The 16,327-nt window shown below is 32.5% G+C and overlaps 1 protein-coding gene across 1 annotated transcript in view; it reads right to left on the reverse strand.

Annotated features, from left to right (window-relative positions):
* Positions 1-16,327, reverse strand: part of MXI1 (MAX interactor 1, dimerization protein) — a 54,245-nt gene that overhangs the window by 29,206 nt on the left and 8,712 nt on the right. Inside the window, exon 3 of the mRNA XM_006920868.2 lies at positions 4,354-4,383. Coding sequence (XP_006920930.1) covers positions 4,354-4,383 — 30 coding nt within the window. The remainder of the gene's footprint in view (positions 1-4,353; positions 4,384-16,327) is intronic.

Consider the following 16,327-nt stretch of genomic DNA (forward strand, 5'->3'; position numbering starts at 1 on the left):
GTCCATGGACTGACCCCTTTCCTTATTCTTTCCTTAGATTCAAATTCTATCTCCATGGCTCAGCATAGATTCTCCTTGACTATACAGAGCAGTGGCTTTTTGACTATGACCACAGTTTTTATATCATGTATACATGAGTTTCACAATTCTACATTTAACTTTACTGCAAGCAATGCACTTTGGTATTTTCTATTCTATCTCTTTTTCAAAATGACTGCACAGACCACTAATGAGTTTCAACATTCAGTCTGAAAAACACTTTTAGTGTACCTTTCTAAACAGTCACTGGTAACTTAACTAGATCCTGGTATTGAAAGATGAAACCTATAATTATCAAGCTATAATGACCTTAACCTTAAAGACAGGTTAGGGTATCTTATACTTTATTTTATCTACCATGATGCCAAACACAGGATTTATTAATCATTACTGAAGAGAAAGACTGATATTAAACACAGTTATCATATTTGTGATCAGATAGGATTATGATTAGGTCTGTTTTGTGTTCTCATAGTCTTGTTTCAAATTGTACTTATGACAGTCAAATGGCTAGTTTTCATTAACACTTTGACCTCTATAGCCTGTCTTCCTATTTTATGTGATTATATAATAGTATTGCATAGTGAAAGAAAACAGTAGTATTCCATAAAGGCTTATTTTCATCTTTGCCTCAGAAGTATAAGAAAGTCTCTATATGAAGGACACCTATTACCATTCAATAGACATTTTTGTCTTTTATCAAAAATACTCAGGCACTTCTGCTCTGCCTAGGATGGCATTATTAGTCCAGTATCCTTTTTTGGCCCTTCTAGCTTCACCAAAATTATAATAAAGGTAAGCTTTTTGTTTCCATGAATGACGGCAATGAAGGTTGAATGGCCTCTCCTGCCATCGGCACTAAGGTTCTTGACCATTAGAGTCCTGTTAAGTTGTTGACTCTTTCAAAAACATCATCAGTAATCTGAATTAATAAAATGAAAAAGCAATGAAGTGATCTAAAATCTGTATTGGTTTCTTCTCTGGTAAAGGACCCAACTCATAAGATAAACTAATGTTAATTCTTAAATTTCAAAGGTTCATTAATATTATCATGAGATGATCTGCATAGGTTCCTGGGGAATGCAGAACATCTAAAGGCATTCTGCTTCCTTTTTATCTCCACCTCCTGAGTCTGTTATGGCCTGTTATGGGTCTAGGAAGACAGAATGAGTACACAAGTAACAAATGCTCTGAACCATCTAGACTAGGCTTAGTGTAACCATCAGTGTTTTAGGCAGAAATAGGCCTCCCCGCAATCTGTCCAAGAATGAATATGAATTTCTTTATCAGTCCTGAAACTACCTATGGCTCCCTAATGGACTGTAGGCACAGTGGGGTAATTGTGGGCCAGAGCAAACTACTCTGGGCCTGCCAGACTCCAAATCTCCACCGTTAGGCTTCTCTCTGAGATCTGGGCGTATAAACCTTACAATTTGTTGGCTATTGTCTCCTCAAGGACAGACCCAGGGCTTCAACAATTTTGGGGTGTTAAGATACACACCTGAAATTACTCTGTCATTCACTATCTACTCTAATTCTCAATGCATTGCCCCAGCAGAAAACACTAACTCCGAGTAGCTTTATATGCAAGAATTTAGAACCAAGCTAATAAAAATAGGAGAACCACTGGGGAAAAAAGAACCATTAAATAGAACTAGGTGGGGGCTTTAAAAATGTAATATTACAGGCTTAAATTCTAAAAATATTTCTTATATTTAGCTTCTTGCAAATTTAGCTAAAACACTTCTCCCGCCCCTCTTACCTCAACCTGTATCTACCAATATTTTTGGTTTTGCTAGATCACAAGCTGGAAACCTTTCAGAAGTGAAGAACAAGTTATTAAACTGGATTCTTCCTTTGGTACTCACCTTCCAACACATATTTCTAAATTAGAGATTTATTTATATTGATTGATAAATACCTCTTATAAAAACGAATACATCTTAGAAAGGTTAATTCTATATTACCTTTCAATTAAGCCTCAAGGAAGAGAGGGAGGGAGGGATTAAAGAAAGGAGGGAAGAAAAGAAAGAGGAAGAAATAATTTGAGAAGAAAAGACTACTTAGGACTATTAGAAGAGGACAGAGGAGGATGAGGGAACCATGCTTTTAGTGAGGTAGGGTAAGAAACCAAGCAGAAAGTCTTAGACCTAAGTAAATAAAATGAAAACAAAAAGCTTTCACTGGAGACACTGGAGATTGTGTACAGTCCAGGCAATAAAGGCCACATGTTACACTAAGTGCCACAGACAAATAGTAGATTAAACAACTTAGAGGATATATCAAAATACTACTATGGGTGATAAAGTTATCAATAAATCAGAATTGAAATGCAGAATGCATTAAACAAAGTTTACTCAAAGATTTTAATAGCTCCATTCCAAACAGTTTCCTGAATAGTCGTCTCTTTACTCCAGTGTTAAAAAATGTTTCTTGCCAGATTTCCATTGAGGGTCTCCCAAGAACCACATTCAGGTGGGTGAAATAATTATAAAAGCCACTTGTTCATCAGTATTTAAAACATGTAGCCCAAAATACATTCTGTGCTCTAATTTAAAGTTCAATGTAAAATTTTATCTGTCATTTCTTCTTTTTTTCCCGTGTTTAAACCAGCCAGATACTGCCTTTAATGTATTAGAAATATAAGGCAGAAAAGAGATTCTTTAAAACAAAACAGTTCCTGCCAAACTGCTTTGCCACAAACTAGCATAACATCTTTGACTAGACCACTAAACTTTGCTCCACTTTTATCCTTCACTCAATATTGAAGCCATCATCTACTATACATCCATCAAACGCTAGGAACTGAAATTGAACAAAACAGAATCCCTGCCTTTGAGGCAATCACGGTCATCTGGCAGAAAGAGACATTTGAACAGATAATACAATACTACCTGATTAAGTTTTATAATAAAAGATATGAACAGAGCATAGTGCACACAAAGTGGTAAAAGCCACTAAGTCAGCCTAGAGGAAGGAACATGCTAAGCCTACTCAAGAGGATTTGACATTTAAATTCAGCTGCAGTGAAGCAGATAGCTGAGTCAATCTGTAAGGTCCTTTCCATTTAAAAGAAGGCACGACAAAAAGTTGAAGGTCATAGAGATCTTTTTTGTCAAAAAATTGTTTGTCAAAAACTAATGCAGACAATTCTAATTTGTTGGTTATTAATCTAATCTCTGTATTAAAAAGCAAATATTTTATTTGTATAATCTTCATCTTCTCTCCCAAACTTGTCCTTTTCCTATATTCCTTTTGTCGGTTAGCAGTTATACCACCTGAAACTTAGCCTTCCATAGCAAACTAGTCACCAATTTCCATTGCTTTCACTCCATACTATCTCTTCATTCTGTCTACTTCTATCTCCAGTGGCCCCCATCATTTCTTATCTTGAAGGCTTCCGATAGCCTTCACAAGAGTTTTTCTCACCTCTGAGATCCCTTCTCCCAATTAAGCAATTTTCTCACTGTAGCCAAAGTGATCTTTCCAAAACTCAAATATGATCATATGATGACCCATCTTAAAATTATTCAACTGCCCCCTACTGATCTCAGAAAAAGTCCAAACTCTTTAGCATAGCTGTCATTATCTGGCCTGGCTTGCTTTGTGCTACAATCTTGTATACAATATTGAGCCTCTTGCAGTTTCCCCAACATACAGTGCTCATTCACCATCCTCTGTAAAGCCTTCCAAAACTCCCTCAAAAGAGAATCAGGTGCCCCTTCAAAATGATCTTTCAGCACCCTCTGCTTCTTCATTGCGATACTCAACCCACTATACAGTATTTTAATTACCTTTATACCTCCCCCAGTAAGTTCCTTAAGGACAGGAAATATCTTAATACATTCTTGTATTTCCTATGTAAAGCATTATGCTTGCCTGGCACTGACATATAGTTCATGCGTGATAAAGATTTGTTGAATAGATGAACAAACTGCAAAGAAAGAGAAACTCAATGTTCTACAATTTGTCATAATATTTATCAGCTACACTACAGAAACTAATCCTTTAGCAAGACCATATATAAGCCATGAGCCTATCACAATCAACCTGTTTTCAGAGACAGAAATAAAGAAGTCTACACCATAAACTCGAAATTCAAATGAACTTAAAATGTATTTACGTCTTTCAGTTTAAATAGTGTAAGCTTATTAGTTAAGTCATTTTTTGGAGAGAATACATATTAGAATCATGATATACTATACATTTTAAAAATAAAATTATAATCACATGCACTATTATGTTATTTCACAGGTAAAATGTTGAGTTCACTTTTTAAACATAAATGAAAGCTGCACCTCATCATTGACTCACCGATTCTTTTCCAGCTCATTGTGTGTAGACCTAAAAGAGGAAAAAAAGAGCATTAGCCATGTATTGTTGCTAAGGCTATAAAAAGGGGGATTAGTTTAGTTACTGCCACACCCAGTGAATTTATTTAATAATGCAACATATGATCAGACTTTCACAGTCTCACTCATCAAGAAGAAATAGTCTACGTTCATTTGGATTGTTCATTCAGACATAGTGTTTTCAGTTAACTCTAATCAAACTGGAGTTTCATTGCTATTCTAATAAAATTAATACTAACACATGTCCTCTTGCTTACTTCTAGTATCCCACATTTTGTTGATTTGTACACATTATATCAGAAAATTTAGTTCAAGAATAATCCCATTTTTGTTTAAAAAGAAAAAAAAATAAGATATATGTACTTCTATGTCCTCCTCCATCTCCACTTAACCACTCCTAAACATAAAAAGTATGGGCTAGCATAGAAGCTGAAACAGTTTGCCTTACTTCTAAGTGATACAAATTCAAGCCTTCTGTGTGAAACAAAAACAAGAAAAAGTTATAGAAGAAAGAAAAATAATATAAATAAAAGATACATTAATGAAATCAAGGAACATACTTTTAAAAAACTGGAAGGATATACCTCAAAATGCTTACAGTAGTTGTGTTCTTTTCACGTTTATCAGTATTTGTTATAATAATACTTATCACTTATTGAAAAAGCATAGTATCTTCTAAACAATGTGCCAAGCAGTTAACATATATCATCTCATTTTATTCCCCCAAACAGCCCCTCTTTTATAAACAAGATTACTGAGGCTCAGAGACATGCTCTTGTCCCAAGAGTCTAAGAAACGGCCATGATTTAAAGCCCAGGCCTTTCTTACTCCAAATCCTAAGTTCTTAATCACCTGGTGACAAGCAATATTGAAGAGAGGTTAAGAGTACAGACTCTAAGGCCAGACTGCCTGGCTTCAAAAACTGTGTGGCCTTCTTAAAGTCTCTTCATTTCTCTGTGCTGTTTCCTCGTCTATGAAATAGGAAAAATAATAGTACTTGCTTCATATTATTGTTGTGAGGAATAAACAGGTTTACATTGAATGGTGAAATATAACTATCTAAAGTTAGCAACTATTAGAATTATGTTATACTAGTTTTCTTGAATGAACAGGTATTACTTTTACAATAATTTAGCATTAAAAATAACAGGAATTTTATAAAGGAAAATTTAAGTTCCTGCCAACAGAACTTAAAACTCTAACCATTTAATATACTGTATTCTGGTTAATGTCAAATGCCTTCAGAATATAACATTACTGTTATTTAATCTGATTTATTATTCGAATGGATACTTAATAAACAAATTTCTAAACTTTAATAATCAGAGTGTTTTTGTCAGTCAAGAGGTTTCTCTGTTACCATCGCTTGCCTTTTCCTTTCTTAGCAGTTTCATAAAATCCGAGTAACATGGGATGAAAAAGATTGATGTCCATTTTCAAGAGATTATCTTTATAAAAGGACTTCTCCCTAACAGGAGGTTAAAAAAAAAAAAATCTTAGGATGCTTCGAGGGTTCAGCCAAATTAATGGCAAGGATATGTATAATTCAGATGGAAGAACTATAAAAACATATTCAGAACTAATAACATATTACAATCAAATCTCTATTACCATATAAGTGTTTATAAAATTTTTAAGTTCTTTTTTGTTTGAATGAAATTTCGAAGTAAATCAATAAATTAGAAAGAGGGAAAAGGCATATTTTAAAGAGATTTAAAATAAAAATACCATTCAAAATTTGAATGAATAATCAATAATAAAATTCTCCATTCCCTCTTAATAAGTTTTGGTTTAATTGCCATTATCTGAGGAGAAAACAGAACAAATAAAACAAAAACAATGAAATACTAGAGTAAGTCATACTTGGAAACAATCTATTTAGAAAGTAGACTACCATAAACTTATTCTAAACAGTCTGGTGATCCTATATGTGGCCATAAATACAAAAGATAATATACTCAAAAATAACCAACTGTTGAATTCCAATATTACATTGAACCTATTATCAAAGCTAACACCAAAGTAATCTGACACCCTGCTACGAACAAAATTAAAACAGCAGGTTCTTCCCATTTCTCAGACTTCTATTATTTATCCTCTATTATAAAATGATAGCTAAGAATATAAACTTTTTCATCAAACCAGGAAATGTATGCCATATCTATTATACCACTAGCAAAATTTAACAAATTTACAAATACCAAGAAGCAAAAATGATCACATATGTACTAATCTTTTACCATATTTCTATGTTCTTCCAATTTTTAAAAAATGTATCGGGTAGTGTTTATTCCTATTTTGATGGCTTTTTTGACTATAATATCAAGTTAACAAATCCTAAGTATCTTAAATATTCAAGACTGTCTTAGGTTGTGAGGAATCAAAGATAGTCTCTAGTTGGTAAATTAAAGCACGTATAGAAGTAATTATTAACTCAAGGCAAAATAAATATATGAAGAAAGATACAAAGTGTTGTGGGGGGTTACTTCCAAATGGGGCTATTGGGGAAAACTTTAGAAAAAGGTGGTATTTGGTATGGGACTTAAAAGATGAGTACGTGTGCTACTAGCAGAGTTTGGACCTTATAGGGAGAAGACATTCCAAGGGGAAAGGATACCATAAGCAAGGAAGCAGTTGGGAAGTCCAAAGCAAAACCAGAGAACAACAATGCATAGGTCATAAGACGCATGCTGTTATAGGGGAAAAGTCCTGATTTTAAATATTCTCTTACACTAGCTGTGAAACTTTGGACAAATTAGTTAACTTCTCTGATTAACCGTTTCCTCATTTATAAAACTGAAAGAAAATCACATGCCTTGGGCTGGGTTACTGTGAGAATTAAAGAAAAATATGTAAAAGCATCTAGCATGTAATAAATATTCGGTAAATGTTCATTCCTGCAAATGTTCCTATTATTTTAATGAGACTAAAAATATACTACCCAAAACAATTTTAAGTATACTACATGGGACAACAAATTGACAGATTCTCTGTAACACTTGAAATTGGCCTGGAAATAAACAATCGACTATAAATGTTGAAAAAAGAAACTGAAAGAAAAGATGGGTATTTTCATTATTTAGTCAGCTGTGAGGACAGTACAAGATTTAAGGCATGGCACAGAGAAAGGTGCCTAACTATATGTTCACAGAGAAAATAAAACTCTAAATAGTGCTGGCAATAAATGAGTAATGGAACTTATCACATACTAGCACACTCAGAAACAACCTCTTTGCTCCTCTGAGCCTATGTGTCCAACCAATCTCTTCCAATAATGTGCCACTGAAATACTCAATTATGATAAATTCTCTGTAAAGTTGAGATACTATGAAAAACCTATCTAAAAAAAAAATTATTTTTCTCTCCAAATAAAATGCACCTCTGAGAGCAAACACTAATGAACTGTCTTCCTTTCAGACACCCTTATTCTGAATGCTTAACAACTTCCAAGGACAGAGAGACATTTCTATCATTTTACCATTGAATTACAGGTAATCGTTTTTGCAAATAACATCTCTTTAAGAGAGACATGCTAATACATTTCCTATGTGACTGGGAGTCATTATCTCAACCAGATCTGTGACTCTAATACATAACTTTTAATTCTTTAGGGTGCAGTTTGGTGGCAGTCAATGAAATGAAGCATAGAATTGAAACTGCACAAAATAGTACAGTTTGGTTCAAGAGGAGTGCCACTGTGGAAGGAAATAAAAGCCCGCATTCCCAGAATATTCTCTTCTGGCAAAAGAAAAAACCTCCATCGTTGTTGAATTAATGGGCCAACCTTCAATTTATTAACATTTCATTTCTAATCCTAAAGTACCTAATGGATGTTACTCTCCATATAATGAAAAGAACACATTCTATGAAGCTAAATTAATATCTTCTAACTATATCTAAAGCTTATACTTCACGTACACATACTCAAGGAGCAAGAAAAACAGAAAACATCACCTACATTAGAGCAAGGGTCTACGAAGTATATACCTGAAGAGGCTTGAAAAAGAATTAGTGAAACAGTAAAACTTCTTTTTATATTTATTCTTCTTCTTAAACTTTATTCTGTATTTATAAAATATTATTATATTAATACATGTATATAGTTATAAATATATACATATATATTGGGAATATAGAATTTTTTTTTTTTTTTACTGCTAGGGGCATAATAAAGTGGTCAGTAAAGTTTGAAGACCACTGTAATAGAAGAAAATCATTGTAACTGCCAATAAAGTAATTCTTTTTAAAAAGTAGTTTTGTACATTTGTTTTTATCAAAGGTACGTATTTAAAAAATTATTAAAGAGTAAAATTTAAAGACTTAGAAAAATGCATTATAAGAAATGTGTTGCTTCTTTCTTAACAATGACAAAAACATTATCACAGTAACTAAAACCACAAAAAAGCAAGTGTCTAACAATGCATAACAATAATACAATTAATAATTTTTCCTTAAAATTTACATAGTAAAGCTGAATATATGCATACCTTATAGCTAAGCATTTCCACTCATGGGCATATTCCAAACTGATATACGTATATATGTTCACCAAAAAATATACAAAAGAATGCTCACTTCTTTTCACTAACCCCAAACTGGAAACAACTCAAATGCCTCCAACTAGCAGAATGGATGAATAAACTATGAAATATTCATACAATATAATACTACAGAGCACTGAGAATGCACAACTATTATGCAATAACATGGGTGAATCTTCATATTTTTAACATAACTTCAACATAATGTTGAATGAAAAAAGGCAGACATAAAAATATATACTGTATAACTCCATTCACATGAAGTTCAAACTCACAAAACTAAATTATGGTATCAAAAGTCAGAATAGTTTATCTCAGGGAAGGAGTGACAGTGACTGGAAAGAGTCAAGAGAAGGGCTTCTAAGAATTCTGTAATATTTTTTTCTTCACCTTTGTGAAAATTCATCAAGCTGTACAACTTAGAATTTGTACACTTTTCTGTATGTAAATTTTCAATAAACAGAAAAAAATGAAAAAATTACTTATGAACTGAATTCGGTAAAAGTTCTTATTTCAATTATAGCGAACACCCTAATTTAAGTCTCTGACAAATCTTTTGGCATACTACATAATCATCTCTAAGTTACATACTTTGTACTTTATGTACTTTACAGCATAATTTTCAATAAATTTATAAGTATGAAAATCTACAGAGTAAGTTTTCTAAGCACTTTGGAATTAAATTGGAAATCAATAATAACATAACTAGAAAAATAGCAATATTTGGAAGATGTGCCACAAATCAAAGAACAAATTGCAGAGAAATTAGAAAATATTCTGAACTGAAAAATAATGAAAACGAAACATATCAAAATATGTTGGATGTAGCTAAAGCAGTGCTTAGAGAGAAATATTTAGCTTTAAATATTTATATTGGTGAAAGGGGGAGACCAAAATCAATGATCTGAGATTCTACCTTTAGAAGCTAGAAAAAGAAACAAACTGAACCAAAAGAAGCAGAGCAATGGTTGTCAACTGTAGGCTATTTTGCCCATAGAAGACATTTAGCAATGGCTAGAGATATTTTTGGTTATCACAACTAGGAAGGTACTACTGGCATGCTGTGAAGAGAGGCCAGGGATGCTTCTAAACATCCTATAATGCTCAAAACAGAATTATCTGGCCTAAAATGTTAACAGTGCTGAGGAAGAAGAACTCTGAAGTAGAGGAAAGAAATAATAAAGCTAAGAACAGGAGTGAACAAAACATAAAACAAGATATAATAGAGAATATAAATAAAACTGAAAGCTGACTTTTATTTAAAAAAATCACTAAAATGATAAACTTCTAAGATGAATGAAAAAAGATAAAAATTACCAATATGTACAAAAAACAACCAATATCAATAATGACAGTGTACTTTATTATGTATCTACACAAATTAAAAAGACGTTAAAAGAATATGAACAATTTTAAGTCAATAACTTCAACAACTTAGATTAAATGGACCAATTTCTTAAAAAGCACAAATTATTAAAACTGACTCAAGAAGAAATAGAAATCACGAATGGACTTGCATCTATCTATTTAAGAAATTGAACTCATAATCAAAACCTTCCAAGAAAGAAAACTCCATAGCCTAGAAGTCTTCATTGGTAAATTTTACCAAGCATTTAAGAAATAAATACCAATCTTACAGAAAATGTTTCAAAAAAATAGAGAACATTTCTCCACCAATTTTGAGGCCAGTATTATTATCCTGATATCAAAACTTAACAAAGAAATTACACTGGAACACACACACACACACACACACACGCACACGCACACGCACATGCACACATACACACGCACACAAACACTATCCTTTATGAACACAGACATAAAAATTTTAAACAAAATATTAGCAAATTGAAACCAACAACATATAGGAAAGTATCAGTTTTACAATAAAAGAATTTGTCTGGTCTTCTGCCTGCCTTCCTGAGATAGAGCTTCTACAGCCTCGCAATTTCCCAAGTCATAAGAGTGTCTCTATTATTTGTGGTGGGCCCTTGGACCACACTAGAGTTTATGCTCAGGAGATGACTCCCACTGGAGGTTGGTTATGCCAGAAAGACCAACCACGTGATTAGAGGGTTGGGGCTTTGAGCCACGGTTATCAGCCTGACCTACTAACTTCCAGGGAGAGGAGGGTTGATAGACATTGAATTCAATCACATAGCCAATGAGTCAATCGTGATAATGAAATAAAAACTCTGGAATCTGAAATTCCAGTGAGCTTCCTGGTTGGTGAATACATCAACGTATCAGGAGGATAAAGCATCCTGATTCCACAGAGAGAGGACACAGAAGCTCCATGTCCAGGACTGTCCAAGTCCTCACCTTATGTGTCTCTTCATTTGGCCAGTCTTGATTTGCATTAGTTATATTAAAACTTGTAATCATAACACTTTCCTGAGTTCTCTGAGTAGTTCTAGTAAATTATTGAACCTGAGGGGATTGTGAGAATCCCCAAATTTGTAGCCAGTTGGTCATAAGTGCCTGTGATCTGGGGAATCCTGCACTTGCAGCTGGATTCTGTAGTGAGGGCAGTTATCTTGGGCACTGCACCCTTAAACTTGCAGAGTCTGTGCTAACTACAGGTGGTTAGCATCAGTATTGCAAAATACACCATAACCAAAAAGCGTTTATACCAAGAACGCAAGATTGGTTTAAGATTTTTTTTTTAATCAATCAGTGTAATCGATCATATTAACAGAAAAAGAAAAACTGAATAATATCAAAAGATATTGTAAAAAGCATTTCAAATATTCAGCATCCATTCATGATAAAAAAAAAAAACTCAGCAAATTAGGAAAGGAATTTTCTCAATCTGTTAAAAGACATCTACAAAAAAATCTATAATTATCATAATCAATGATAAAAAAAAGTGCATGGTTTCCCAAGATCAAGAACAAGGCAAGAATGTTTACTCTCACCATTTCTATTCAGAAGTACACTAAAGGTCCTAGCTAGTGAAATAAGGCAAGAAAAATATACAGAATGGAACAGAAGAAGTAAAAACATCTTTACTACAAACAAAGTTATTTATTGCCTATTTAGAAAGTCCTTAGGAATGCACAAATTACTAGAATTAATAAGTTTAGCAAAGTCAATATACTGAATTCAATTGCCATTTACAAAAGCATCAAAGAATATTAAATACTTAAGGATGAATTTAACAAACTACCTGCATGAGCCACACTCTGAAAAACTACAAAATACTTCTGAACTTTAAAAACATCTAAATAACTGAATAAATGGAAAGACATACTATGTTTATGAATCAGAAGAATCACTATTGTTTGGATATGTCAAGTCTCCCCAAATTAATCTATAGATTCAATACAATCCCAATCAAAATTCTAGTAGGCTTTGTTGTAGAAATGGACAAGCAGGTTCTATAATGTATGTGAAAATGAAAAGACCTAGAATAGTTAAGGAACTTTTGAAAAAGAAAAACCAAGTTGGAAGACTTACACTACCTGACTTCATAACTTATTAGAAAAGCTACAGTGATTATGACACTATGGTATTGGAGTAAGGATAAATATTGAGATCAATGGAAAAAAATAGTTCAGAAATATTCACACACATGTGGTCAATTGATTTTTTACAAAGATGCTGAGGCAATTCAATGTAGAACATACAGTCTTTTCAATAAATGGTACTGGAACACCTGGATATCCATTTGCCAAAAAGTAAACTTCAACCTTTACCTCACACTGTCTACAAAAATTAACTCTAAATGAATCTTAGACCTAAATGTAAAATCTAATACTATGAAACTGCTAAAAGAAAACATAAGAGAAAATTTTTGTGATCTTAGATTATGCAAAGATTTCTTAGGGCCTAAGAAGCAAGAGCCATAAAAGGCAATGTGACAAAATGGACTTCATCAAAATATACCAACTTTTGTTATTCAAAGACAATGTTAAGAAAATGACAAAGGCAAACCTCTGAGTAGAAGAAAACATTTGCAAAACACATATATAATGAAGAATTTGTATTTGGAATTTATAAATAACCCTTACAACTCGACAAGAAAACAACGTAATAGAAAAAAAAGATAAAAGACATAAACAGACACTTTACCAAGGAAGGTGTATCAATGGTAAACAGGCACATAAAAAGATGCTCAAGATCATTAGTCATAAAAAAAAAAAAGCAAATTAAAACATAGTAAGATACTATAACACACCCATTAGAATGGCTAAAATTAAGAAGCATCCAATACATACTAAAGTTATATATTACTTTGAAATAATCACTTCTTAGGTGAGAGAGCAATATTGGAAACTACAGAGAATTTTGAAGATTACAATTACTTCTCTTAAGAATATTTTCAAAGGTTAAAGCAGGACCTTTAAAAAGATAAACCACTAATTATCTAGACTGCAACAGAATGTGTTGATAACACATTCTATTACAGAGCAACATTCTAAAAACCTTTAAAAATGGAGAGAATGTCAGTGATTTCCTAAATCACTTGACTTCCAAATTGGAATTCAATATTTTAGGAAAGAGGCATGAAATAAACATTCAGTAGGTTCGGGGCGGGTGTGGGGGAAATGAATTGTACCATAATTAACAGTATTACTCATAATAAATATAAGTTCCATTTTTTTTTTAAATTGATCCTCATTTTTATTGTTAATATATTCTGTTCCTCCCTATAGTACTAGAAGCAGATACAGAAGTTATACATCTATTTCAAAGAATGTTACTGTCTAAGGGAAATACATCACATGGAAAAGTGATTTGCAAAGGAAGTAAAGTTAGGGAGGAGAGGTTGGCAAGATAGCTGAATTAGCCTTGCTCTGAGTTGCACAAGTGTGGAGATGCCTTCTTCCAACTAGCTCCACTCCTCACTTATTAATTTAAGTGTTAAAGGAATCATTGTTTAATGTTCATTCATTCCACCTTTAATTCTTTATAGCATTTGTTGCATGTTCAAGACTCTTCATTATCTTACTACTATAAGAACAGGCCATCATTTTTTTAAGTTTTAATGAAGCATAAGTTATATACTATAAAATTCATTCATTTTATGTATATAGTTCAATGAGCTTCAGTAAATTTATACAGCTGTATAACCTTTACAATCCAATCACCCCAAAGTTCTATCATGCCCATTTGCAGTCAATTTCCACTTCCACTCCTAGCCCACCACTGATCTGCTTTCTATCTCTATAGTTTTGCCTTTTTTTATAAATCTCATATAATGGAATCATATAACATATACTCTTATGTACCTGACTTCATTTACATAATGTTTTTGTGGTTCATCCATTTTGTTATATGTATCAGCTTGTTTCTTTTTATTGCTAGGTAGTTATTCCATTGTATAAATATACTACACTTTGTTTATCCATTTCCCAGTTGATGGATATTTCAATTGTTTCCAGCTTTTGGTGGTTATGAATAATGTCAAACTAACATAACTTAGCCTCCAATGAGTGTACTTGCTACAAATAAACTGACAATGAGAATAAAGATATTAAACATCCCTAGATCAGTTTCATACAAAGTAGTCAATTAAACCTAAGTTTCTCAAAAAGTCTTCTCAAAATATGTCAACACTTCATTAAAAATACCTTCTGATCTACATGATTGGGCTCAAAGTACTTAGCTATTCATTCAATTAGTAAGTATTTATTGAGCACCTACACTGAGAAGATGAAGGCTCTAATATTACAAAATCCCTACCCTCGTGTAGCTCACATTCCATCATCCACTTTTTGTTTAAAAAATGCATAAATAAATAAATAAGGCAGGATTTACTAAGAAAATTACAACTACATACCATATACTATGGCACTACATTGTTAATCACCATGTGATTCTATTTAATTTATACATACTTAAAAATATTTTGATTTTATATAAATCATTGTTTCCTTAGAGGATTAAATATAGTTTTTACATTAAGTTCCATAAAAATATTAGACTTTGAGCTTTTGCTAATCTTGATGAACAATAATTCTATAGAAAAATGAGATTCGAATAATTCTTTTTTATGTATACTGCTATTTCTAGGAAAGTAACCTGCCTTCCAAAGGACGACTGACTGGATAACATGTTAAAATGATAATATTAAATACACCAGTTTTAGAGCCAGGCCTAGAAGTCTAAATTTTAAATTTTAACTTATGTACATTGCCTGTTACCAACAAAGACTACAGAAAAAATCCTAAGAGACTCAGTATTAATCACAATATATTGTCCAGAATTTTTGAGGAGACTGAAGATCACTTTTGTCCTATTATTCATATAGAAGCTATCACACAGGACTATGGTGATCAAAATTAAAAACCTGAAAATTCACATTTCTTCTAACACCAAGGCACATTTACTATATTTTATTCACTAGTTTCTTTTATTACGTAAAAAGAAAGTTTCTTTATAGTTCCTGACTATCCTATATTGTCCCTGCCTAATAAACCAAAATAAGAACAAAGGAAAACCAGTTGCTGTATCAAAATACATGACTGACCGAAGTGTAAAATTACATTCTTCTAAAATTTAAAAATGCCCATTTCAAATGGCTTCAAAACTCTCATGTGGCCTCCACAAATGGTGTTTTGTGTTCTCAAATGACTAACAAAAATATTTCATGTGATAAAAGCAAGCGAATAAATACCACCATTTTATCCAATATCATAAAAATAATAAGAAAATCCATAACACTTTTCCCTGAAATGTATATTAGTAACATTAATCACAAAATTATCTACTAAACCAAATATTTTATCTCATAAGAAATTACTTAGATAAAAACATACGAAATTTCACTCCGATACCAAGTTAGGGAGTTCTTGTACTTCTTTGAATGCAAGATAAAGTTAATCAGTAAAGAACTTATATACTGTGACTCTATAGCATTTCTGCAGCAATCTATTGTAATCTTTTTCTATAAATTTAAATAATTTACTCTGTACTTCCACCTAATATAAATAAAAATGGCCACGGTGAAAACATATAACTGACATACTATTTACCATTTTATAATAAATTTATCATATCTTTCCAAATATACCATAAGCTTCTCTATGATAGGGAAGTATGTACAGCAACTGTTCTATGTACAGCTCAATAAATTTGGTTACTAATTACCTTTAAGAGAGCAGTTTCAATAGCTGGTGAAAAAGGAAGCAAATTGCAGAGTGAAATAGAACACTGGTGAAAAGAAATTAAAGCAGAAGGTATAGACCAGATGTACCAGGCATTTGGCAGAGCAGAAAAGGGAGCACTAACACATATATTTCAGGTCACAGTCATTGAGTCTTAGTTTTTAAGTAAATTATTGCTAAGGCCTGTTTGCTGATCCCAGAGAAATAAATACCAAAAATTAGTCCTATCTCCTAATTCTACCTGTGGAAGTTACTTTGCATACCAGCCCAGTTTCCTCAC

Source organism: Pteropus alecto, unplaced genomic scaffold (assembly GCF_000325575.1).
Source record: "Pteropus alecto unplaced genomic scaffold, ASM32557v1 scaffold177, whole genome shotgun sequence".
Taxonomy (NCBI): domain Eukaryota; kingdom Metazoa; phylum Chordata; class Mammalia; order Chiroptera; family Pteropodidae; genus Pteropus; species Pteropus alecto.